The following is a 27326-nucleotide window of genomic DNA, read 5'->3' on the forward strand; positions in this document are numbered from 1 at the left end:
GTTTGTTGTCGTTGGCAGCGAACGCGCGGCGCTGCGGACCAAAAAGCGACTATAATTCGAATATATTCCGCGGTGATCCGTGTATATGTATATATTTTTGGATCCCCAGATCCGCGATCTCACATAGTGCGGCGAAGTTTTGTTTTTTTCTTTTCTTTCATTTTATTTATTATTTTTTTTGTTGCTGTGCCCATCAGAGTCTATAATTAAAAACACTGTTTATTGTCCAGTGAAACGGTGGAAAAAAAGCGCAGAACTCCTGGATGTCAATAGCGATCATGCGTACGTCCCGAAAAAATAAACAACAAGCCCCATTTTTTGTTTGTGTGTATATTTATCGGTGCAGCTATAGCCGATTTCACGTGTATTAGTTTTTATCTACTCAATCCGCAATGTTTGTGTGGCATTTTAACGCGAATCGAAATAATAAACCCGACCAAGATATTGACCATCTGCGGATGTGAAAGTGCCTGGAATTTGGGACTTTTCGGTGGATGTTATCCATGGGATAGTTGGGGATTTGATATTTAAGTGTGCTGCTTTGGGAAATTCGTAAAAATGTATATTAAGTAGATTTTCAGTTTTCGTACCATAAACGGTATTTCCAGTTTTCAAATACATTTTTTTTCGAATTTAACTTGAAGCAAAGACAACATTAATAATATATTAAAAAAAACATGGGAAAAATCTCAGGAAATTGAATGCCAGGTGTAAACCAATTCAAATGGATACTATTTGCAAGAACTATTCAATCTAAAAATGTATTCAAAAGTTCTAAAAATGTCGAAATTGTACAAAGAAATTCTTAAAGTTGGTTGCACGAAAAGGCGCAAAAGTGAGGAAAGAACTGAATGTTTGAGAAAGTTCAAAGGGCACCAAGAAGTTTTTACGATAAAGTTTGAGCTCGGGGAAACAGAAATGTCTGCAAATAAAAAGTGCATTAGATACAACCATTTTGTATTTTTTTTGGTGCGTTGCCGAATTCTTTAAAATAGTTTTAAGCGCATATAATTAAGGTGAAAAAATAAATAATAAGGTACACGGTAGGAATATTGGAATATATAGAAATGATTCAGGTTTCGTGAGGTGTAAAAATATTGTGCCAAAACAGTTTACACAATCCAATCAAAATGTTGATGATTGACAGGAATTCGGTTTGGCATTTCGAAAATGCACCGAAAACCCTGTGACCGAAACGTATTTTTATCGAAACGATTTTCAATTAAAATTCTGTTCCAATTTGCATATTAATTTATGTTATTAAAATGGAGCTGACGCCCCAATGGCTGCATTTTCGCGCCCTCTCTTTCGCACCCAGTGGCGGCAATGTCTATTTCTATCTCTGTCGATGGGTCTGCGTTAAAATGTTGTAATAAAATGTCATTAAGTGTAAGTGCGTGGTGCCGTTTAGATTTATGAGCCCGAATGAATTGCAAATGCCTAGGCGAGAAGGATATGCTCGGTTTAAAAAGGTGAATGGGTGGGTAGGGTGGTCTAGGGTGGACTAGGGTGGACTAGGGTGGTCTAGGGTGCTCCCAGGCTCCTTGTGGTTCCTGTGGCCAGCAAAAGGGGCGCTGACCTGACAACGCTTGGTGCCCCAAAAGTTGTGTTATTAGTTGTAACTGCGTTGGCAGCTTAGACAAATCCGTTCATCCCCACTATATAGCATTTATATATATATGTATAAACTCGTATATAGCGCCGTGGCTACGGGATTATTTGTCTAGTCCCTCCCCACAAACCACGTCTTTTAATGACCCACTGTGCCAATTAAGTGGGGGTTATCTCAAATTCTAAGCGGGGGCTCAAATTCTATTAAATTCGCCAAAACTATTTGCGTTAGCTGCTTGGGGTAATTATTAGTTTTTTCTGCTGCATTTATAATAAGCTTAGTTGTGGATTACCTTATGAGGGCATTTACTTATGTTGTTCAGTGGCCACTGGATTTGTTGGCATGTTATACGGAACATATTTCATGTTTCCTTTAAAGTAAAGTTAAACTTTGATAAATTGAAAAGCTTTATAATTTAAGCAACCTCTACATTAGCGAAATCATTTTTTTCGCACAAAGGGGTTGGCAAACCGACTGCCAGGGAAAGAGAAAGGTTTGAAATTAAAATCACCAATTGGCCCAATTTTAATTGTAAATATGTCTTATAAACGCTCTGTGTCCCTCGTAACACCTAATCCTAGTTACAAAGCTTAAGCTGGGGAAGAAAACCCTGACAAATTTACCGGAAGAAGCGGAAAAAACAAATTGTAACTCAGGCAGCCGAAAGCGAAGGAGTGCAAGTGTGCCGCCCACAACTCTCTTTTTCAGTCCGCCCCTCGATTTTTTTCCGATTTTCCGTGACCCAAAGGCACACACACACGCACGCACACACACATACATGTGTAAGGAGAAGCCCGGCGATTTTCCACTCTTAAGAACTTGTCGCTGGCGGGAAAATTCCAACCGAAAATATGGGGTTATGGTTCTGGAGTAATAATCCCCATATCACCATTCCGCACCCAACTCCGGTATTCCGCTTTTAGGTAATTTGAATACGGCCAGCAATCGTTATTTATGGGCCAGTGGTTCTACAGTTTCACTTGGTCCGCGTGTGGGTGCACTGCAGCGGATCCATTAGCCATTATCCATCTAGTCGCACACTCGAATAAATGTGTGATCTATTAACATGTGCATAAGTAGTTCCCGAAACATGTAAACTTAAATAAGCAAATAAATTAGTAAATATAACGATATACACCCGTTTTTAAGTTAAATATTTCTAGTTTACTGCTGAACTCTATCATATTTTTTTCGAGTGCGCCCATAGTCCTAAGCATCCGCATAGACATCTCATAGACACACAGACGGGACCGTATCCGTATCATTATCCGGCGGACGCTAATCGATGCCCCCGACGTCCGACGTCCGATGTCCAATTTCCAGAGGGCCAATGAATTGAAGGCCCACTATCAAGTTTCAGAGCGTGGGTCCAGTCCAGATCCAGTCGGGCTTTTAAGTTGATCAAGTAATCCATATAATTTTGTGGTGTTATTTTTGAGGCGTCGCATAATTGAATTGCCAATGGCGGCGGCAATGGCAGTACAGTGCCCGCCATAAAGGTTATGCCTCATTAGGGGTTCGCTCGGAAGTGTTGCAGTGGTGTTGTTCAGCCGTTGCGGCCTTTAGGCATCTTTATCTGAATCCGAAGCGGACATGTTAGGCGTTCTGAATGATTGCCAAAAAGCGCAAAAAAAGTGGGGATGAAACAGGAAGGGGACTGGGAATCTCCGAATGGAAAGTGATTGGGATTGAGATTGGGGCGGGGCTCTTATATGATTGAAGTGCGAATGGATCCATTCCCTAATTTGGGTGGCAAGTGTAAAATCCCAAGGGATCAGAGAGGTCCTGCAGAAATACGCAGCTCGCTAATGAAGTGAAAACACATTTTGCCTTTAAAGAAAGTGGTTAAGCAAACAAAAAAAATATCACATATGATGTTTTATAAATATGTATCTACAATGTACATATTCATAAAATTTAAATTCAGTGCAAAATGAGTGTAAGGCTCTGGCCTTTGAAACTATTTATACCGATTTTCAAAGAAAGTACTTATCCAATTGTTTATTCGTTCAATTTCAAGTTGGCAAATAATTGAATTCCCAAAATGAACAAATCTCAACGAAGCACCTAGGAGAATCGAGTTAGGGCGCATTTCAAAGAAGTTTTCCTTGCCATTCGCAAACTTTTTACAGCCAATAATTTGTGGAGCAACTTGAATCATATATTCCAAACTTGTCCGTTTCATTCGATTATCTCAGATTAAACATAATCTAATATAATGGATTTTGCAATGTTAGCAGTCACTAACAGGTTTTAGTAAACCTGTTGGGTTTTAATATACACGTAGGTTTTTAAAAAAACGGAAAAGGTTTTAATTTTCACGGAAAAGCCCGTTTTATTCCAATTATTTTTAAGATATCACACAGATACAGGACGTATTATGCCTTTTTAAAGTTACTCAATTTTTACTACCACATTTTTTACAATTCGCATATGTTTATAACATATGTTATTTAGACTTCATATATCACTTGTTATTATTCCCTCCGCGGATTGCATGGTAAACACCGAATCCAGCAAAAACAGCCACCAGTGCTACGCCCACAGCAATAACAGTGTTCAATGTATCCAGGGATTCCCCTTGACCTCCAGGTTGAGGATCTGGGGGTCCTTCCGGCCTCCGGTCTTCCGGCCTCCGGGCTTCAGACCTTCGTGACTGAAAAGATCGATCGTGTTCCCTCCTGCTCATCGCATTTGACAGGACTTGAAATGCACGATTGATCTTCTGGAAGTGCGCCGTTGTCCGTGGATGTTTATTTTTATCCGGATGGTAAATGAGTGCCATGCGCCTGTAGGCGTCCTTGATTTCCTGCTCGGTGGCTGTGGGATCCACGCCCAGTATCATGTAGTAGTCCTCCTCCATTCTAGGAGATCTATATTCATATATGGAGTATATTTGTGATGAAATTACAGTACTTTTTGTGCCTGTAGCTTTCAGCTTTATCGATGACTAACAATACGAACATCGAACATCGAAGATCGAAATATCGCTTCGGAATGTGTGGGGTATTCCTCTGCAATATGATTCGCCTAGAAAATAAGTGGATACTAAATATTTTGAGAAATTCAAAAAATATAATATTATAATAGAATAGTAACAATATTATAATGTAATGGAACTTCGAGTAAAAGCGTACTAAAGTTCACAAAAGGCCATCAAATTAATATTGCGCGTGGCAGTTTTGAATTTCTTTTATTTAGGTAAAAAAGGGACAGCAATCAGAAGTTATATATTTTTTTGTGGTAAATCAAATCAAAATACGAATTCAAGCTAAACCAACGGTATTTACATATGTGCTGAGGCGTGTCTGTGTGTGTGTGTGTGTGTGTGTGAGTGATGTGACCTCTGACCCTGCCAAGTGGAAAACTGAAAAATGACTAGCGTAATTCCCTGATTGAAGCCTAACCGAGAAGGAAAGACAAATAGCAGCAATAGGGCAAATCGGCAATTGCAGTGAGAAAAATAATCTATTTTCTTCTTATGATATTGGGTATACAGTAAATTCTTACACAAAAAAAAAAAATTGGTGGGAAATGCAGTAGAATAAGAATATAGTGCAATATTCATTTGCATTCGATATTTGTGCGATACCATTTGAAGTTTCGTTGATGTGTTCTCTCTGTGCACCGAAAGCCGGCTAGAAACTGCTTAATTTCGCCAGGACTTCCCCTGTCTTCATGTGTCACATGACCCCTGACCCTTGACCCCAAACGCACGGGCATTAAGCATTAAGCATTTCGCATCGCATTTGTTTTCATTTGTATTCGGTGCCCTTGCTGCTGCTGTCAGCGGCAGTTCAAACAGCCGAACTATTGACAAACTCCACCCACCATCCAATTCCAATTGCTATCCCTAATCATTGGCATGGCTTCCCATCGGGGTTCATATACGAAAAAGCGATGAAATGATTAATTTCCATCGGGTAATTAAGTGTGGTAAACGCAAATGAGTCTCCCAAATGGAATGGCTAGGCATTCGCTGTTCTGCTTTAAAAGAAAAATATAGAAAAATATGTAGTCTGATATACATAATTACTTAACCCGTTGCGAATGGGCACTTGACAAGCCTATTTTTTGTTTAAAATTGCCTGCTGTTTTTATAATTTTTTTCTTTTTTTTTACATTTTTTTTTTCTTTTAGCTCTTTTGCCCGCCCAGTCGAATTTGATGTTTACAACTTTGTTGTTAGCCAAAAACTTTGCTCTGCTCGCAGTGTTATTGTTTTCCATTTTGGGTGGGTATAAAAATTCTTTTCCAATAACGAAAATTGTACTCGGAATCCGTTTGAATCTAAACAGTCGAACGGGGCGGAGTGAATAAAGCTTTTGGAATTTCTCAGCTTTTTTTTTAGTAGATGTCGTAATAGTCCTATAGACATATAGCTTATTCCCATTCCGAATCCATTTAATATGCCGCCGATCCAGCAGCATTGTTTGTTTGCCACATAAATTAGATGCCCATCAGTTTGAGAGCCCCAACTCTTGGTGAAAATCCTTAAACAAAACATTCGCACCAATTCCAAGTACTCATTATTTGTACACATGTTAAGTTTTAAGCTTTCAAATATGTTTGTAAATGGATGTAGATGGTTAGTTGTCTGTTCTTTGGCAGCAATAATAGCTCTTTCTATTGTTTATACCTGGCGAAGAACTGTGATTCATCAGATGATCTTATAGATATTAGTCGACGGACTTTGAAATGTTGAAATGGGCATCGGACATCGAACTGCAGATAATTTGTTTACCTGTTCGTCCAGCACAATTGACTTCTATTTTCGTGTGTTCCTTTTGGGTTTTCGTTTCCTTTAAGTGGGCTTTGCTCCCCGCCCAGGAAAAAACTGAAACTTTCACCTCTGGGGGCTACTTTCGACCGATTCTTGGAGGTCACATGGTTGGGGATTAGTGGAGTCAGACTGAATAAACAAATCGAAGTCCGTTTTGAGGGTGCACTGAAAGGAATATCTTGAATATCATACTATATACATACACCTCTGAGAAAACCAATTAAAGCGAAATACATAACTACTACACCAATGGCATATATTTTTCCTTCACTGCACGTATTTGGCTCGTCGCAATTTCAGTTTTTAGGAAATGCAGAGTTCAAGCATTTAACCAAAAATAGTTTTGACCATATCTTAGCCTTCAGCATTTGCTCTGCAATTAGGATTTCCTGCTCAGTGAAGGTTCCCAAGATGCAGTGGCAGCAGTGGTGCACCTCTTTGAGTGGCTCAATGAGAATTTATGAGCCACAAAGTTGTAAAAGTATATGAGTGAAGGCGTTTCTGCAGCATGCACTTGCGATGGGGGAAAATATCGAGGAAAGCTGTGGAAAATGGAGAAGAGCAGACGCCGGATGCGGATGCGTATGCGGATGCCCCCTGCTGAGATCTAGCTCATCAATCATGGCAGTAGCCAGACGAGTCCAAGCCGCACACATCAAACATTTCAATTTGCCGCAAATGTGTTGACAAAACGTTGATATGCCATCGGCATTCGTGGGGCTTACGGGGGAATTGGATTGGTTGGGAGGGGATTGAAGGGGATTGGATTGGATTGGATTGCTGCGGAGGCCGGTGCTCCAAGTTGCCCCAGTTCCAGTTCCAGTTTCAGTTTCAGTAACATTCCCTGTTCCGTTCAGCCTCAAAAACCCATCCCCATGCACATTAGCAACACGTGTCAAATGCGCAATGTCCTTGTCCTTGTCCTGGCTTTCGGATCACCATTCCCGCCTTTGGATGGCGCGCTTAATTACACTTTTATAGAGTCGCCGTCCCTGTGCATCATTTCCATTTCAGTTCAGTTCCCATTGTGGCAGTCCTTCTCATCCTGGTCCTCCAGTCCTCCTGACCTCCTTGCCCCCTTGCCTCCTTACCGGTCTGCATCTCGGGCGGTAATTGCAATCCGTTCTCCTCTCCGCCGCCTGAGTTATGACCTCCAAAGCAATGCAATCGCCCATCCAGGACATCCCGGGGTCCTTGTTGATGCGGATTAACATGGGGGACAGGCCATATGTTTTCGACTGCCTGAAAAATGGAAAATTTTCCATTTGCCGATCGGCAAATATGTTTTTTACGCAAATTCTGAAGGACCCTATTATTGTTTCCCTTTTGTCTAAAAATAGCGAAATTAAATCTTACAGTTGTTAGCTGTGCATAAATACAAAGTACTAAGTGTAAGCTGTGTATAAATATAAAAATAATATCGATAGAATTAATTGTGTAGCCTTGAGAACAAACGATCGACCAACGAATTATCGAATCGAGAGCTTGAAAGAGAAGCAAACTGAATAAAGAAAAACTTAAAAAAGATTGAACCACAATCAACAACATATTGCACATACATAATATATTTGTGTATTTATGTTGACTTTTCAATTTGGCGAACTTTGCATATTTGCTTTTGCGGGTCGCATGTTTATTCAACAACAAATATGATAATCAACGCGAAACCTGTTATTTTTGCCGCAAAAATAGTACAAGAAAAGTACAAGCATTTAATAAATTGTATCTCATTTACTGTCAATATTAGGCGCAAAAAAAGAAGATACTACACACTCTACATAACTCTACTTTCCTGTCGAGAATTATATTTGCATTTGCGACATATGAATAGTAGGGTACACAAACTTCGATGCTATCATTACCCCTTGAGCTCGATATACCCTCGCCCGATTTAATTTGATTTGCATTTGTTTACCTTTTCGGCTTTCGCATTATAATTATACTTTTTGTGCAGGTAGTTTCATTTCTTTATTATGCTCTTTTCATTTCCTATCACGACATCGTGTCCATCAGAAAGTCAACCAGTCATGCTGATGATGTGGCTGATGCCTTATCGAAGGCCCAGTGAAATCGAAAGGATTTCGGGTGGAGGGGGAATATGAATACTACATATTGTGGGGATGGCATCGTGATGGCAGAAGGGGGAAATTGGGATTTCACGGGCCATTTCGTCGCCATTGAGCCCCAAATGTACTGTGCGTAATTTTTATTACACATTTTACATATTTGCCATTTACAGTTTCCAACTTCAAATATCCAATATATGTACATACATGCGTACGAGTATATTTCCCCACCTATCCCTTTTCGATCACAATCAATTGCGATTCCATGTGGGCGGTGGAAATGGCGACGCATTTAAGTGCAATCGTTAAAAATGATAAATGCACTGACAACAGCCTCAAGGGAAGTTCCTTCGGGGGGTGCTCAGTAAATACATATTTGTATATAGCCATATACAAAATATATATGCAATAAATATACATACAATACGTACAATGTATAGATAGAATGTATTTGCATCGAGCAAAACATCAATGAATGGACCAAAGAGTGTTCAATTCTATTTCGCTTTTCGGCTAATCGAATGCTAATTAACCCATTTAATCGGTTAAACAAATATTTCGGCCCCATTTGCTTAAGAAATTTATGAAGCCAAATAGGCAAGAGCATCTGTTTGTTTCAACGCGTTGAAAATCTGTTCTCTTATTCTTTTGAGGTTTATTTTATTTGGTTTTTGTTGGGTTCCCTATGGCTATAAGTTAGCCTACATTTTCATTTTGAATGGTAGCATTCCAATTACGTCCTGGGTGCTATTTTTATCTTGGTAATAGCCTTTCTAAATTATATGTAGTGCCTAGCAACATCATTAGTATTCAAATAAACCCAATTTTTCTAGTCTTGAATGTGTATAAATTTAATATACATACCTGCATACTGAAGAATCTTGGTTCTTCGTTAGCAAAGCTAACTAATCCTTATCGCCTTGCTAATCACTTTTAGCTCGCCTGCCCATCACTATTACTCTCTCCATTCTGCTCGCACTTGCTTCTAGTGTGACGGAAGGAGTAGAAGGTGCGACAAGGACGGCAACCGAAGCTATACGAACGGGAATCGGAACGCAACCGGAAACGGAAGTCGCGGACGCCAAAGAGGCGGAAGCCCCCGTGCGAGAGGTGATATCGCTGCTGGGCGTAATCGATGGCGCTGAGTCTGATATCCTGGTTCCCGACTCCGCCGACAAGTGTCCTGGCGGATATTTCCACTGCAATACCACGGCGCAATGCGTTCCGCAGCGAGCCAACTGCGACGGCAGTGTCGACTGCGATGATGCATCGGATGAGGTGAACTGCGTGAACGAGGTGGACGCCAAGTACTGGGACCACCTGTACAGGAAACAGCCCTTCGGGAGACACGACAATCTTAGGATTGGCGAGTGCCGTAAGTGCTGATTTAACAATAGTATAAGCCCGTTTAACAAATGTAAGCCATTTTGATCGTGCATTAATCAGATCAGAACATAAACGTAAACTTTAAGGCGTATCAAACTGAATTTAAATAGAAGTCGGCTTTTCATTTAGTGTGGCCCAACGAAAACTTTTCCTGTCCCTGTCGAGGAGACGAAATTCTATGCCGATTTCAGCAGCTAACCGAAATACCAGAACGACTGCCGCAGCATGATCTGGCAACGCTGTAAGTACAGTTTCGTTGGTTTATTATAGTTGTTTGTACTTCTTAGCTAATTCCAATATTATGCAGTTATTAGCTTATTAAGGTTTTACCATTGCTCCATTGTAAAGTGCAATTTGTAAGTGTTTTTTTTTGTAACTTACAGCGATCTAACGGGAAACAATTTCGAGACCATCCATGAGACCTTCTTCAGCGAACTGCCAGCCGTTGAGAGCTTGTAAGTAAACACTTTGAAGGATAAAAAATTGTAAGCGAAGTCCATTAACATTGTTTTCGGTAAGTAATAGTTTCGTGGGTGTTTGATGGCGGTTCCCCGCTCCGTAAAGTAAACTAAGGGATGTCATAACACCCGTTCGGGTTCTTAATTAAAACGGAAATGCAAGCAGATGACTCTAACTGCAGCGGCTGCACGCGATGGGGGATGTTTAAATTTTTAGGAGGCGGCCGAGGACGAGGACCGGAACGAGGATATAACATAACAGACCAGTCCAGTCCGCTCCAGACCAGACCGCATTGAATATTAGCGACATGCTGTGTCCTTAATGGTGCCTTTAAGTAGTCGTAGTCGACGTTGTCGTTGTCGTTGTCGTTGTCGTTGCCTCAGTACCACTGGTGGCCATCACACGCTGGCGCACATACAAATTACGTACAAACCAGACAGCCGGAAGGATGAGCCAGGACTCACCGCCTTTCGAAGCTGGCTAAACATACCCAGTAGATACCCAGATACCCAGATACGCAGAAACTCACCCGTACATACATATGTACATGTATGCAGAGCCAGACGGCATCGTGTTGCAGTTTATGTGTCACTGTGCCAAAGGACATAGTGTCCCGACTTAAAAAAGACATTCGTGGTACATGTCGTATCGCCATTCACTGAAGATGGACATCCACAGAGTTCTTGTTTTGGAAGCTCCCGCACGATCTAGGTATAAATCTGCAACAATGGTGGGTGCAGAGTACACGCACAGAGCAAACCTTTTAAAGAGGTTCAACATTTTCAGTATAATTACATGCAATTTTGTTATTTAAAAAAAATCCTGAAAAGTCATTATAATTATGCTCTTTGTTTGACGCCAAAGTAATTTTTGTATATACAAAGTTTAATTACATATGTATACAAATTAAACTGAGCTGCGCCAAACTCAAATGGCATTTTTATTTCAGTGTTGCAGTGACTTTGCAAGTTCTCAGATGACATTAAAGTTTTAACCAATCTGAGCTCGAATTTAAGACGGAAAGTGTTGCAAAAGCGGAATTTAGTTTCTTGTCATTTCTCCAAATACGATTTCCTGACCGCCAATTTGCACACTTCTCACAAGAAAAATAAAATCAACAAGTATATTCCAGTGGCTCCAATCGCCTTTCATTTATTTTTATCCGTGGGATATTTTTCAAGAAGTCATTGCATTTTACACATTTCTCTTTCCCCGATTTCGTGGAAAGATATGAGATGATGAATTTTTCAGCCCAAAGGCACAGACAACTTTGTTTGTCTTTCTTTCCAGAAGAATTTCAAGAAGAGAATTAAGGTGACAATTACTTCTATAAATACATTGGCTTATCCAGCATTTAGCCATAAAAACTAGATGCAAAACAAAAACAAGGGGAATACACACATTTATTGGACAATTTAGTTCGCCAAACGGAAACCAAATTCAAGTTGAAATACATTCTTCAGCCATTCTATTCTTCATTCCTATAGCAAAATTTGTTCCTATAAAGAAAAACATGGAAAAAAAGGTTTTGGTAAAGCAGAACGAACGGTGGACGGAAACAGTGCCTTAAGATGTAAATTTGGAATCAATTGAAAAATTAAATTCCAAATTAATTCCCTCCTAATGAAGACGGAATGCAAGTCCGACTTGGAGCTCAACGCTCGTTGGCCCCCGCTATTTGCACATACAAATGAGCACCGAAGTTTTGGGGCCAAAACAATGACACGACGAAAACAAAGCGCATTATTATCCATATCTCGTCTTGGGGGAGGGGTCAAAAAGTTATGGTAGCTATGAAGATATAAGGGAACTTTACAGCCGACGCCCATTGTGCCAAGTTTACAATTGAATCTCATATTTATTACGTTTTATTCACTCGGGTACTCGCCCACGTTTTTCTTTACTTTATTTAAGTAATTTTTTTTATTTTTCGTTTTCCGCAGAGTGCTGAAGTTCTGCGCAATCCGTGAGATTGCCTCGCATGCATTCGATCGCCTGGCGGACAACCCACTGAGGACCCTGTGAGTATCCTGTCCCACCACTCCTGTCCTGACCCACTCCCACAATAACTCATAATTAAGTCTCATTATTTATGTGCACTTAACAGTTTTCCGTATTTTTTTTTTTTTTTTTGTTTGTTTTTTCTCACCCCGTCTCGCATCTTTAATAATTTCCTCAGACCAAATTATGCTCATGATTATGTCCTTCCAGTTATATGGACGATAATAAATTACCGCATCTGCCGGAGCACTTCTTCCCCGAGAGCAATCAATTGAGTATTCTGTAAGTATCGGTTCGTTAATGCCGGTTATGCTGTTTTCCCACTTTATTACGCCACCTACTTTACGGCCAACTTCCGGTTGCTCACGGATAAAGGCCAATTGTAAATGAGCCAATTATAAGCTAAGCAAAATAGCCGACTTTGGCTTATTGAAAGAAACCTGAACTCAAAGTTCGGGATAAGTTTAAGATATATGCAATTCAAGCATGCCTGCTTTAGAAAAACCATTTGGATCGGGGTCACCAAACTTAATCGCTGCTAATAAAAAAGTTACACTCTTCCTATGATATTATAACCTTTATAGCTAAAAAATGATTTACACCAATTTATTAGTTTATATCCCATTTGAAAAAGATCAGTTATGAAGTTATGAAGATATCGGGGTCACCCAACCCCAAGTAAATGTTTGTGGGCTTTTCAATGTTATTGTATGCAACATAGGGCTATTAAAAAGCACTAGCCATTTATGGAGTGCCCAACAACATTCAAATTGTTTAAAATAGTATATAGCACATATCTTTTTGCTCCATTAGCATATAGCATTGAGTTGCATTGAACTGCCGGATGTATAGCCCGTATTTTAGCCCTGCATTAGTGTCTCGCTTATTTATTTCATCCGCTGGCTTTGCCGAGCATTTGTATTAATAAAAAAAAGGTGCAATACGAATACCGATTTGTGTGTGTGCAAGTAAATGCTAATTAAGCATAAATCAAATTAGACAAAAACAACAGAAACTTGGCTTACAATTTCACACACAACTTTGCGCCCACAATACAAGTGAACCAAATTGAACCACTTTCGAAGGGGCCAGTGAGAGATATGCTGCGATAAAAAGCCATTATTTTTTGGCCACCCGGAGGTGCTAAATGACAAAAATCCAGTAATTGCCAATAAACGTAGAGGGTCGATTATATCACGACTCATATGAGAATTGGCCGGCACAGTAAAAACCCACAAACACGCACACACACAGCAGTCGATGCTAATCACAATCACAATTGCTGTCAACCTTTGTTGGCCCATAAAGTTGGCCCATTGTTGCAGGATTAAAGCCAACCTCTTGCCCAATCGACTGACAATGTGGCATCGCATTTTTGCCTCATTGTTGTGGCGATTTTCCCAATTTCCCCACCCCACTCACAACCTCTCCGCATTTTTTCTCCTCGCGGCCTCGGAGCATAAAAATATTAGCACAGACGGTAAAAAGTTTTCAGCTTGTTTTGTGCAGTGACTCGAAGGCCCCCCCCGCCCCAAAAAAAGTCCAAAAACAATAACAACGCCAGCTGGCAAAACGGCAAGCGGTAAAGGCCAAAACTTACCGTTCAACTTACCGGTTATAAGCGAATCCTAACGCTCTTTTTTGCTGCTACTATCCAAAGTTCTTAGGCACTTTGATTCAAGTTAAGGTGCGTAGTTCCGACAATAGTATAGGGTTATGCGATAAATGGGTAATCATTAAGAACAGATACATCCATACATACGAAAAGGCATCCGCTTGAGTTCTGGCTTATAAAGTAGCAGTTCCAATTAAAATAGTCTGCTGAACTGAAGGACGTAATATTATAAATGTATTTACGCCTTGCAATAAAAGGCGACTTATCCGCAATTCATTTTCCATTCATAATACCCATTTTGAATGCCCTGCAAAATAGACAAAACTGCCGGCACACAAAAACACATAAACAACTCAGTTACACTTTTGCGGCGGAAGGCGGATTTCGGATGGGTGGACGGAGATATATCCGTTGCACTCCGTCTCCGGCGCCACCGAATCCGGAGGACCAGCTGCACTTGGCATTGGCCTGAAAGTTGGCTCTGTCTCTGTCCGGTTGACAATAAAACACAGGGAAAAAAGTGCTTCGACAAGAAACTGGCAAGCAATTGAATGCTATCGAAAAGATACTTGACAAAGCATTCTCGAGAGTATATCAGATTTATAAATGCTTTTTTGGTACCATACTCAACTAAGCTTTATAGTTTTTATTTTTATTTTTTTTTTTTTTGAATTTGTCACAGTGATTTTGTTTTCGGTGTAGCTAGAGCAAGGTTTCGCAGGGCTAAAAGTGCATTTTCTCGTGTGGCGTTTGTTACTTGCGCTTAATGGCTAATTAAAATCAAGATATATGTGCCGACTCTTCACTGGCTGAATGCAATTGCATCGGCTTTTGTTGCCAACTTTTCAGCATTAAAATAAGATTTTTTATCTATTTCATGTTGTTTTTTGGGGGCGGTCAGCATTTTGGCACGCAACCACCTGCACCATTTGAAACGAAGCGATTTTCTGAATCTACAAAAGTTACAGGAGCTGTAAGTGTTTGAAAACTAAAAGCTAATATGAAGTATAGCTAAATATGTTGTAATTTTAATACTCGTTTAAGGGACCTTCGCGGCAATCGCATAGGAAACTTTGAGGCCGAGGTCTTTGCCTACCTACCGAATTTGGAAGTGCTGTAAGTACCGCCCAAGTCCTTGGCCCAAGTCCTTTTGAGTGCACATGCATATATATGAGTATGTTATCCTGCAGCTATCTCAACGAAAACCACTTGAAGCGTCTGGATCCAGAAAGATTTCCCAGAACCCTGCTCAATCTGCACACTTTGTCCTTGGCTTACAATCAGATCGAGGACATTGCCGCGAACACATTTCCCTTTCCACGCCTTCGATACTTGTGAGTAGTAGATGTCTCCGGAGAAAGTAGAAATGGAGCAAATGGATGGATACTACTATTACCCGCTAATATATCAATCTGTTGCCTATTGCAGATTTCTGGCTGGCAATCGATTATCCCACGTACGAGATGAAACCTTTTGCAATCTCAGCAATCTACAAGGATTGTAAGTCTACTGCAGTTGAAACGCAAAACATTCAAAATACCCTGTAAAATAGTATGCTCTATATGTAGTAGTTCTTACACCCAATCCCCTAATTTGCATCGAATAATAGGCTTGTTTGCCTAGAATATATCGCAGAGCTTAGCTAACTCTAGGCTGCGGCTAGAAGTAAATTTGAATCTATGTAGAGGCAGATTTCAAGCGAATCTAATTCTAAGCCCACTAGACATGAATTCGAACATACCCTCAGGCTGGTATTATGGGAGGGCATCGAACAAACAAGTGTCACTTTCCTGACCTCCGATGGAATTTTCCTTCTGCTGGGCTTCCATCTTCCAGAGGACTTCTCGTGACCAGAGGACTTCGGGACCTCCGATTTCTGATCCCGAGCAGCACAAGTTGAGTGACGGAAGAGAAGGGTCTGTGGCTGTGGCTGTGGGTGTGGCTGGGGCTGGGGCAGAAACTGTCATTTGGATTTATTGCCGTTTAAGTTTCGCTTGGGCCAAGGAATTTAATTTATCAATAATGCTATGTGGCCAGGGCGGCGGTTCGGGGCAAGCCAAAAAGCTGACAGTTTTTCATTGGCGAAAACTTAGCCGCTAGTTTACAGAAGCTACCCCATCGTCCAAGCTATCATGTAATGCATATTGAGGAGGCATAACGAAGACAAAAAAATACAGCCTGTGGAATGATTTGCATGCAAGGCAAAAATCAAAAGATAGATATTCAAGGGAAACATCAGAGAGAAAGATGGGCGGACAAATGCCGGATACGTGCCACGGCATCGGTGGGCCAACTTTAATGATGAAACTTCGAGTCCGATGCCTGAGTCTAAGCTCTGAGCTGGTCTTGTTGTTATCCCACTGCCGCAACTGCCAATCTCGAATGCAAATAAGCTAGGAAAAAAATACCAATGCCTGGCTTTTATGCGCTGGCCCATAAACCCGCGCAGCTCTGATGTGTTAACCACTTTCATCTAAATGTTGTGCCTTTTTCTTCGATTTCCCTTTGCCCCAATAGACACTTGAACGAGAACCGGATCGAAGGATTCGACCTGGAGGCCTTCGCCTGTTTGAAGAACCTGAGCTCCCTGCTGCTAACAGGCAATCGCTTTCAGACCCTTGATCCGCGGGTCCTAAAAAACCTGAGCAGCCTGGATTATATGTGAGTAGCAGAGCCATTCCATCGCCACCGCCAAATTGTTATGGTTATGAGCAACACACATCCCTAAAATACCTTTTACGTATCTGTATCTGTCCCCGGCAGTTACTTCTCCTGGTTCCATTTGTGCAGCGCCGCCATGAATGTCCGGGTCTGCGATCCACATGGCGATGGCATCAGCAGCAAGTTGCACTTGCTGGACAATCAGATATTGCGAGGCAGGTAAGTACGAAGTGCTAAGCCCCAGTACGCAAGATGATTTCGATTTAATCAAGCTAAGAGCCCTTGCAAAAAGCCCGGGGCAACTCCGCAACTCCGCATGTAAACCTAAGGGCTTTTGGCTTCCGTTTGCTCTGCGGTCTGTGTGCAAATCGCATTCATTAGAATGCAATTAAATCATTGTCATTATGGCCCTCGAAGTTTAACCGAACCGGGCTTGATTGCAATTAGAGTGCGAGAACTGCATTGTTCTGCCTACGAAGGAAGTTGCCGAACTCAGGAGCGCACTCAAATTTATGCACAATTTGATTGAAGTAACTTAATTAATAGATGCGAGGGCTTATTCGACTGCTTAGATTGGTTTGACAAAGTTAATTGAGCGCTCCGATGTTTCAAGAATGGCAGGAGATTGAGTTTTAGCTTTGCATTTATAATCTATGCAATTGACGTAGTTTGCTTGCAATATAGTCGGTAAAGTTAAATCACGAGCTGGGATCAATTATCAAATTGATGTTGAACGCAAAGCTTTCGTGGCCCCGCGTTGGGCGCCAATAACCCGCTGCTCTAATCGCTCAACACCCAAATTCGTGCCATTTGAAATGGCTAGACTCGATGTCTAAACATTAAGCTTGCCTCTAAATTGGGTATCCTGGCCAAGTAGCTGCTTGGCAAGACAAATAAGTAGTTCCATCCGCAACTGGGTACTCTCAACTGAAAATAGGTAACTCGGAACTGAGAACTGGCAACTGGCAACCGGCAACCGGCAGTCACTTGTCATCAAGTCTGCTGAGTGATTATCTGGCTGCCTGCCATCGCCTCATCGTCGTCGTCTAGGATGTGTTCCTGTTGAAAATGAAAATTACGCTCCTTCCTTGTCGGCTTGTTTGTTTGCCTTTAACACATTTTACACACACTCTGCATGCCGACGTCTTCATCTACATCGCACATCCCACATCTTCATCTTCAACTCCGTCCACATCCACATCTCCATCTCCATCTCCAACTCGATGTGTTCACAGCGAAAGCAAACACGAGCAAGTGCACACACATACACAGGCAGACAAAAATAAGGATGCGGAGACCAAGGATACAGGACTACAAGGATACCGGTGCCAGCGAGAATTTACTTTTGTGCTTAGAACATTATTTCATTATTCTAAGTTGACGTTTTCATACAAATTAAATACTTTGGGTTTTCTAGTCGTTGGCGTGGCTCTCGGTTTTCCAGCTCGCTTCATTTCCTTGCTCTCAGGCTTTTCCCATCTTGTATTAGCCACCTGAATTCCCAGACTCCATTCACAACTGCACTTCATCCAATGGCGAAAGTGTCTGCTGTGCAGCGGGTATGTTTTTCTCAAATTTACAACATTATGGCGTTGCTCCTGCAGGCAGGAGGATGTAATACCCTCCAGTTCGTTTGATCGGGTGACCTCGATTTATTTACTGCTATGCAAAGCTAAAATTCAAATTTGCTGACTTAAAGAGGACTCTGTTTCTTACTTTAGGAGCCACTGTTTTCTAGTCTTGAATAATTTGGAATATTATATTCCTAACTTTTGCTGACCACAAACTTTTAATCACTGACCAAGAAGGATTACATTAAAGCTTATTTCCCATGGCGTCAGACACTCTCATACTTTCTTCCTGTACTAGTTTCAATTAAGCCTTGGAAAGGAGCTGCAACTTCGTTTAATTAAGTAATTCAATGAAATTGACAGCTGTTCCTTAGGTCAAGCATAATTGATGGCTACTCATAATCAGAACGGATGTGTTGGCAATGAATGGGAAGCGGAAGGCTGGCATAAATTACAAGTCTCTCCATACGCAGCCTAATCATCATGCAGACACTATATAATTGTCATGGAACCGCAGTTGGCACTCACTTTTGCTGGTTTCTGCTCTGCTGTCTGAACACTGATGTTACTTTGTGCTTGGTGCTTTCTGCTTTCTGCTTGATGCTTTCTGCTTTGTGCTTTGTGCCCAAGTCTCGGGATTCCACTCCATAATGTGGCATCCATGGCCACACCTCCCAGTTCAGCAGAACTGCAATAATGAGGCACACCGACCGGGCAATTGGCAATTGTGCGAGCCACGAACGCAGAGGTCACACACTACGAGTTGGGGAAAGAGTGCAGTCCCCACAGGGAAGACTTAAATTTCCTTTAATTGCTCGAATTTATGGGTAGCGGCATAACGACAATTGTCCAAGTCAAGGTCACAAATGATGCTACTGTATTTATACCCGTTACACGTAGCGTAAAAGGGTATGCTAGATTCGTCGAAAAGCATGTAACAGGCAGAAGCAAGTGTTCACACTATAAACTAATGCGTACACTTAATGAGTTCAATTCGGGTGTTTGAATCTAACTGACTCGCTGCTGCGAGGGCATCGCCTTTTATTCATTCTTACATAGGTTCTTATCATCTAATTATATAATGCAGCGCTTGTAAGACGCTGCAGTCTGCGTTGGTCAATGCAGCTGAGGTTTATCTCAAATCTATGTTTGAAGCCTATGACCGCGCTAGTCACCTCCCGCGTGATCATATCTCTTGACACTTCGGCAATAGACCACTGCAACCGTACTTATCTGTAGTTGCCACTTATGCTGTCCCGTGACATGTTTATTGCAGCCCTTAAATAGAACATATTTATAGATTGTCTACTTATCATGTCTAAACACATGTTTAGACATTCTCCGGGGGGGAAAAATGTACGGCCAGTAGTCGTCTATCATTTATGCGTTCCAGCTCCAGCTGGTTTTGCTTCGCTAACAGGAAGTTGACAGATCTTGTTTAGCGATCTTTTTACTTCCCCATCGCTTGTTTTAACCGTGACTACCCGGACTTTATCATCTTGTCCTTTAGTCGTACTAATGATTCTTCCCATTGGCCATCTTGCAGGGTGAGTGTTCTCATGTTTTATAAGAACCCGCTGTCCCTCCTTCAGATTTGGCTTTTCTTGGCGCCATTTGGTTCGCTTTTGCAATGACACCAGATACTCCTCTTTCCATTTCTTCCAAAAATCACCTCTGATGCGTTGAATCAGCTTCCATCTATCCAATTCCCAAAAGCGTTTCAGGTCCTTTTGATTTATTGATGTAGTGGCACTTATAATTTTCTGCTTTGCTGCTCGAGTTATATTTCCGGACACAATCCATCCAAATTTGGTTTTTTGTCCCAAGATTCCATTCACGGTTTTTATTTTCTCCATCATAATCAGGGGAAATAGATCCACACCTATCACTATGTCAATTCTGCTTGGCTCGTTGAATCGTGGATCTGCTAGCCTGTAGCCCTTCCACTCTTTGTTGATATCAATATCAAACTTTTTGCTGGGAAGGGCTCTATGGAGTGTTGGTAAAACCAATGCTTCCGTTGATGCTTTGAAGCTGCTTGGAATTTTTGGTTTGATCGTTAGGTGGACACTATTTTTTGATAGTTGAGTAGTCTGGGAGATACCTTCGACCTCTATAGTACTCCTTACTCTGGGAATCCTTAATATTTGTGCTGCTTCCTCTGAAATCAGCGTCTTCTGGGATCCACCGTCAATAAGCGCCCTCAACTCGTTGTAACCTCCAGCTTTGTTTTTCACTAAAACAACAGCTGTAGCCAATAGAGTGTCTTGGCCTTGCTTAAGGCTATTGCTGTTGATGCTGCGTTTTGTGTCTTCATGCAGAAGGCTGTTGTGTCTTTTGGAGCATCGATTGCATGTAATTTCCTTTCTGCAGTCGATAGCATTATGCTTTCCAAAGCATCTAAAGCACATGTTGTTCTTTTGAACGAATTCTTTTCTTTTTTCAATTGATTGTGCTCTGAATTTGAGACACTTTATCATATCGTGGCCATCCTTAGAGCAAAAGGCACACGATCTAACTTGCACTTTTCTTGTAGCAAGCTGAGCGGTATTTTTGGTAATGGCGTTTACTGAGTTGTATTGTTGCTCAATAAACTCCAGTACGTCTTGTAAGGACTGTATATCTCTTGCCTTTTTTACATGCTGTTCATACAGCTGCAAGGCTTCTGGCGAAAATTTCCGCAGCAGAATTTCTGCTAAAATTACGTCAGCAGAGCTTCCTATTTTTCCTTTTTGCTTTATGATGAATATGCTCTCGGTCGCAGTATCCAAAAACTTCCCTAAATTTTTCTCATCATGGGGCAGCAAGCACTCCAATTCCATTAATTTGTTGAAGTGTTGGGAGAATATTTTTCTGCTATTCTCATAGCGTTTGCAGATAAGCTCCCACGCTGCTGTATAGCTAGCCGCTGATCCCGTTATCAAATGGCTAACCACCATTTGAGCTTCTCCTTTTAAGCAGGCTCTTAAATATCCCAGCTTCCTTGTGTTGCTGAGATCCTTCCTGCTGTCTATTAGCTCAGAGAACAGCTCGTAAAATGTTGGCCATTCCTTCGCATTTCCATTGAACGTTGGAAGGTCCACTTTTGGGAGTTCTGGCACGTCGCAGTTGGAACTTTTGAACTGTTCCAACTTCATTTGAAGTACCATCTCTAGTGCGGCAACTTCAGATTGCAGAATGTCTGCCTCATCTTGATCAAAGACAGTTCTGTCATACTTGTTTTCAAGCAGTTTCAGTGTGTCCGTCACGTTGGACCAATGACTTTTCATCATTGCCAGCTGCTTGACTAGTTCAATCTCACTTGAACTATCCAGGGTTTCGTAAATTAGGCTCATCTGTTGCCTCACCCTGTCCGCTCTTCTATCCACCAGTTGAACCAGATTATCAACTGGACTGGAGCTCCGAGCTGATGCGCTATCAGATAATTTTGATCCACTTGGTATATTTATTTCTTCAAGTGTTTCTACCTTTAATTGCGACTCCTTGTAGGCCTTGACAGCATCCATAGTTTTAATAAATATTTTATCATTAAAATATTGATGATCGCCAACTCCCAATTTTACCAGCGCATTGTTGTTAGTAGTGAATCGAACTACCAATGCTTCTATTGCTGGTATAGATGCCTTTTCCTTGATTGCTTGCAGTATTTTGTTCTGCAGCTCTCCTTGGTCTTGCATCAATTTCACAGATCTTTCCGACAACATGTTGGGAAAACAATCACTGTGACTTTTTTGTGCTTTCTGCTTATATTCTTTGGCGTGATCCGTTGGAGGATTTTTTGATTGGTCGCCCAGTTGACCTAGCTGTGCCTCGACTCACAGCTGATTGATCAGCCAAGGAAAAGCAAGAACACAATGTTTCACCTTATAGTCCTAGTACTTTAAGGCGTGGTCTTTTATTCTGTGTTTCTTACCACTGGTGGGGGAAACAACAGAATCACTCGAATAACCTTGCTCTTTTTACTTTGAAGCGCTGGTTTTTTTCTTCTGTGTTTCTTACCACTGGTGGGGGAAAACAACAGAATTGCTCGAAGGACCAAAATGTAAAATTCAGAATTGCTGATGTATGGCCTCAACACGCCTTACCACAATTTATAATGGTACACAAAGCAACCTTTAACTATAGACTATAAGGTGCTTGTTTTATTTAAAAACATAAAAGATTCTTTTGTATCTTTTTGCTTTTTATATTTATCTCTGTTCCTTACCTTTGGTAGGGGGAAACAAGAGTCAATTATTTTTGCTACCTTTAGCTGCAAGATTAACTTAGCAATGCTTAAAGGAGCTGGCCTTTCTCTGAATCCCTTACCATATAGGGGGAAACTGCAGAGTCGAATCCGGCTCGAAGGACCAAAATGTTCACACTATAAACTAATGCGTACACTTAATGAGTTCAATTCGGGTGTTTGAATCTAACTGACTCGCTGCTGCGAGGGCATCGCCTTTTATTCATTCTTACATAGGTTCTTATCATCTAATTATATAATGCAGCGCTTGTAAGACGCTGCAGTCTGCGTTGGTCAATGCAGCTGAGGTTTATCTCAAATCTATGTTTGAAGCCTATGACCGCGCTAGTCACCTCCCGCGTGATCATATCTCTTGACACTTCGGCAATAGACCACTGCAACCGTACTTATCTGTAGTTGCCACTTATGCTGTCCCGTGACATGTTTATTGCAGCCCTTAAATAGAACATATTTATAGATTGTCTACTTATCATGTCTAAACACATGTTTAGACAGCAAGCGTTTCCGACCATATAAAGTATATATATTCATGATCAGGTTCAATAGCCGAGTCGAACTGATCTTGTCCGTATGTCCGTCCGTCTGTCCGTATGAACGCCGATCTCGGGAACTACAAAAGCTATAATGTTGAGACTAAGCATGTAGCTTCCAGAGACACAGACGCAGTGAAAGTGACTTCCACTGGCTGAGTAACGGGTATCTGATAGTCGGGGAACTCGACTATAGCATTCTATCTTGCTTTATTTCGATACACACAGAGAAAGGGGAGAGAAAGAAAGTAAAAACAGCAACTAATTCACACTCATTTTAAAGTCTGTTTATATGCATACTCGAAGTTATCCAATTTGTATCAGAATTAACATCAGTAACAGACATTAATTAACATTTAACAATTAACATTTCAACAGACGCCATTTTCATTTTCTATCTGTGCACTTTTATCTGCTTGAACAGCGTTTGGGTGATGGCCTCGATTGCCGTGGTGGGCAACCTATTGGTCCTGCTGGGGCGCTACTTCTACAAGTCACGGAGCAATGTGGAGCACTCGCTCTACCTCCGCCACTTGGCCGCCAGCGATTTCCTCATGGGCATTTACCTCACGTTGATTGCCTGTGCGGACATTAGTTTTCGCGGCGAGTACATCAAATACGAGGAGGCCTGGCGGCACAGCGGCGTTTGTGCCTTCGCAGGTGCGTATCCTTCTCCGGCCATCTCGCCCCTAATGGGAGGCTAATGCGAATTACGTATACGCCGTGTAGGCTTCCTCAGCACCTTCAGCTGCCAGTCGTCGACGCTGCTGCTTACGCTGGTCACCTGGGATCGTCTGATGTCTGTGACGAGGCCCCTCAAGCCGCGGGATACGGAGAAAGTTCGGTAAGTGTTGAGGGGAATACCAACTTGAACTGGAATTGTAGTAAAGTGTATGGCAAAGGTTATTGTTTATCTTATTACATTAGTTACTTGTGCTGCAGACAGTTGCCGATTTGTTGACTGCTCAAATATCAATGCCCAGAATTTGATTTGCCTCCATGCTTTGCTCGTAATGCAATTATATTTGTTTTGATTGTTTTTCTACTGCTTCATTTTAGTTTGCATAAGCTTTTGTTTTGCATGTGTAGGCCATTATAAATTATTAACAAGATACCTACCATAGAATTGTCCTGCGTCTTTTGCTGTTGTGGGGCATAAGTTTCGGATTAGCTGCTGCTCCACTCCTGCCCAATGCCTACTTTGGAAACCATTTCTACGGGAACAATGGTGTCTGCTTATCCCTGCATATCCACGATCCTTATGCGAAGGTAATCTCCTTTTCCTGGGAAAACACTCTCTTAATATTCCAAAATATACCAAAAGTAATCTTATAGGGTTGGGAGTACTCGGCGCTATTGTTCATCCTGGTCAACACATTGTCACTGGTTTTCATCCTGTTTTCCTACATCCGAATGTTGCAAGCGATCAGGGATTCCGGTGGCGGAATGCGGAGCACTCACAGCGGTCGCGAGAATGTGGTAGCCACTCGGTAAGTTTGGTAATCCAAGGAAAAGGATTCCATTAAAGGAATATCATATTTGTATAGCTTTGCCATCATTGTGACCACCGACTGCGCCTGCTGGCTGCCCATAATCGTGGTCAAAGTGGCTGCCCTCTCAGGTAAGTTGATCTGCAACACCTTTATATTATTTATGTTGATTACCTACTAAATATACCCACTTTAGGCTGCGAAATTTCGCCCGATCTTTACGCCTGGCTGGCGGTACTTGTGCTGCCAGTGAACTCGGCCCTCAATCCAGTGCTCTACACCTTGACCACTGCGGCCTTTAAGCAACAGCTGCGCCGCTATTGTCACACACTGCCCAGCTGCTCGCTGGTGAACAACGAGACCCGATCCCAAACCCAGACTGCCTACGAGTCCGGACTCAGTGTCAGTCTGGCGCACTTGGGCGGCGGTGTGGGCGGCGGATCGGGGCGAAAGCGGATGTCCCACCGGCAGATGAGCTATCTGTAGGCGGCGTAACTGGCGGCGTAAAATGCAGCACGAGATCAACAGACTTACATACGAGTGGGGCTAGAGGGTGGGTGGCTTCACCACAGGACACTTCCAAGTAATTGGTCCCTTAAACGTTTGGTATTTTACGTACTTATTATTCTGATATCAATTCGAAGTTATTTATCACAGGGCATTTATGTTGCTGCATTTCCCATGCACACTTTAGACATGCAAACAACAGATTCCAGCTAGACTCAAGCATATTGTATTTAAGTTTGTTTATTGTTTATGATTTATTTTGCGCTTAGAAGATATTCAATCCTTCCTGTGTAAATTACAAAAGTTGATTTGTTACTAATCGTTTTAAGGCAAACCACTTACAACTGTCCAAAGAATATTCTGACTATTTGTTGCATCCCCATTAATTCGACCTGCCCAATGGGGCATTGTTACATGTGATCTAATAGTTAAATCTTATTGTAATTCTATAAATACATATTCAGATGTTAATTGAACCTGTCGCTGTACATACGATTTAGAATCAAAAGCCGCAAATGCTTGGCATACCGACCTCTAGGCATTACCCTGCGGTTCGGTGGCTATATCGAGGTCCGCCTGGACGTGATAGGGTCCCTCGTTCACGTAGGCTGTGAAACGGACGGTTTCGGTGGGCGAAAACTCGGCGCTGGCGGACAGAATCTCCATGATTTGCCACTTGATATACTTAATGTCCCTGTGCAGATCCCTTTGACGCGAAAGCAGGAACTCCACAGCACCGCCGGTATTCTTCAGAGCTACAATGCCCCAGCCGTACTTACAAATGGTCTTCAACAGCGCCAAGGCGGCCATTTGGAGGTCAGGGAACGGGGTGTTGATCAGGTCCATGATGGCATTAGCATGCGCTCCCCCAGCGAAGCACTCATACCAGCTTTTAAGAATGGTACTGGAAAAAAAGGAAAATCATTAGCAGGAAAAACTTTAAGAGTAGAGTGCAAAATTAATTAATTACTCGATTTCCTTGGTGGGCGGTGTCTCCACCTCATAAATCACATCCAGGGAGTTGAGCAGTCGCTCTTTGATGGGCGCCGATAGCTTCTTAGTGTATGAGCCATACATCTTAAAGGAATTCTCCATGGCCGCGTTAAAGTGCAGATGCAGCAGCATCTTACCCTGCGGAGTACTGGCTAAATTGGCCAGCGTATCCATGGCGGTGGGCAGAATACTCTCATCCTCCGATTGCAACTGCTGGAACAAGCAGGCCAGCATTTGCGGGTATCCGGCAATGATCTTTAGAGGCTGGTATGCGGCAATTTTGCCGAAAAACTTCATGATACTGGGTATGAGCAGGGCGTCTAGCGGATGCTCCTCGATGCGTTGGACCCGTGTGCTGATTACATCCAAAACGCGACGTCGTTCCATGTAGGAGAGACCATGGTTCTGTTCCGCCAGTGGCACTAGGAGCTCCATTACGCTGGCCTGCAATAAGACATCGTCGTTGTCCAGTTCGCTGAGCGCCGCGTCCAGAATGAATTTGACAGCACTGAGTGAGGCGGCACTCTCCTTGGCCAGGACCACTGCCAATTCGTAGGCGCAGCACCGCACAATCTCATTTTGCTGGAGGAGGTGCACCAGTTTGGCCTGCACATCGGCATCGCTGAGTCGCTGAACAAGCACAATGGACAGGATATTGATGGCTATAGAGATTCCCTCCGTCTCCGGCTGTTTCAGCTCGTCCAAGATGAGGAAAATAAGCTCATTGTTGGGCAGGGTACGAACCTGCCCGGCAACCAGCTGGCGGCGCAGCTCCTTGAGTAACCTGGCCAACACCAGGGCTCGCAAGGCGGGATTCGGGTGAGTCAGGCCACGTCTCAGCAGGCTGGGCAGCTGCTCGTCGGCGGTGTCCATCGCCAGCTGATCAAGGCAGTGGCCCAGCAACTCCAGGGTCACGTCCACAGCCTGATCCTTGGGAACATGGGAATCCACCGCGGAATTGGCGCAGTCATACAATTCCGCAGTGGTCAGCAGGCGTTCAATGATTTGACGCGGAAGAGCCGCCTCCTTCGCGATGGTCGTGTTCATCGTGGTCAGCGCCTCGAGGCGTTGTGGCCTCGACTCCAGAGCCTTTAAATTGGCCACCCACCAACTGTCCTCCATTTCCTTATGTTTTTTCTGGGTTAAAATGACAAAGTCGGTTTCAAACCTATCGTTCTTCGATTTCAGAAGACGTTATTTGTCCGAACTTATCGGCGCCTATCGATGTTGCTTATGTATATGCTGTGACACTGCAACTATCGAACGTTCCTAAAAGCAAGTGTGTTCTATCGATAGTACCAAATATAAGTTTTTCTTTTATTGATTAATCATTCATGTAAGCCGACTACATTGTACAAAGTTTTTAAATGTACTGTATAACTGTAACTATATAAAAATGTAAAACAC

The 27326-nt window shown here is 42.2% G+C and overlaps 3 protein-coding genes across 3 annotated transcripts; 1 reads left to right on the forward strand and 2 right to left on the reverse strand.

Annotated features, from left to right (window-relative positions):
• LOC6551057 (relaxin receptor 2) lies at window positions 1-25075 on the forward strand. The gene is made up of 18 exons (XM_001978265.3): window positions 1-282; window positions 9398-9835; window positions 9976-10087; window positions 10230-10301; window positions 12249-12326; window positions 12517-12588; window positions 14823-14894; window positions 14966-15037; window positions 15112-15255; window positions 15350-15421; window positions 16439-16582; window positions 16685-16801; window positions 23354-23589; window positions 23659-23773; window positions 24054-24198; window positions 24265-24419; window positions 24477-24550; window positions 24616-25075. Exons 1-18 carry the CDS (start codon window positions 264-266, stop codon window positions 24903-24905), a joined length of 2427 nt encoding a protein of 808 aa, XP_001978301.2. The 5' UTR covers window positions 1-263; the 3' UTR covers window positions 24906-25075.
• On the reverse strand, window positions 3922-4586 carry LOC6551056 (protein HLJ1). Its single transcript, XM_001978264.2, has one exon. The coding sequence runs from the start codon at window positions 4473-4475 to the stop codon at window positions 4080-4082; it is 396 nt and encodes a 131-aa protein (XP_001978300.1). The 5' UTR covers window positions 4476-4586; the 3' UTR covers window positions 3922-4079.
• Window positions 25076-25150: 75 nt separating the features above from the next.
• Window positions 25151-27318, reverse strand: LOC6551059 (26S proteasome non-ATPase regulatory subunit 5). Its single transcript, XM_001978267.3, has 2 exons — window positions 25897-27318; window positions 25151-25830 (listed from the first exon to the last, which is right to left on the reverse strand). Exons 1-2 carry the CDS (start codon window positions 27039-27041, stop codon window positions 25461-25463), a joined length of 1515 nt encoding a protein of 504 aa, XP_001978303.1. The 5' UTR covers window positions 27042-27318; the 3' UTR covers window positions 25151-25460.
• Between the last annotated feature and the right edge of the window lie 8 nt (window positions 27319-27326).

Source organism: Drosophila erecta, unplaced genomic scaffold, assembly GCF_003286155.1.
Source record: "Drosophila erecta strain 14021-0224.00,06,07 unplaced genomic scaffold, DereRS2 tig00000126-arrow-pilon, whole genome shotgun sequence".
Taxonomy (NCBI): Eukaryota; Metazoa; Arthropoda; class Insecta; order Diptera; family Drosophilidae; genus Drosophila; species Drosophila erecta.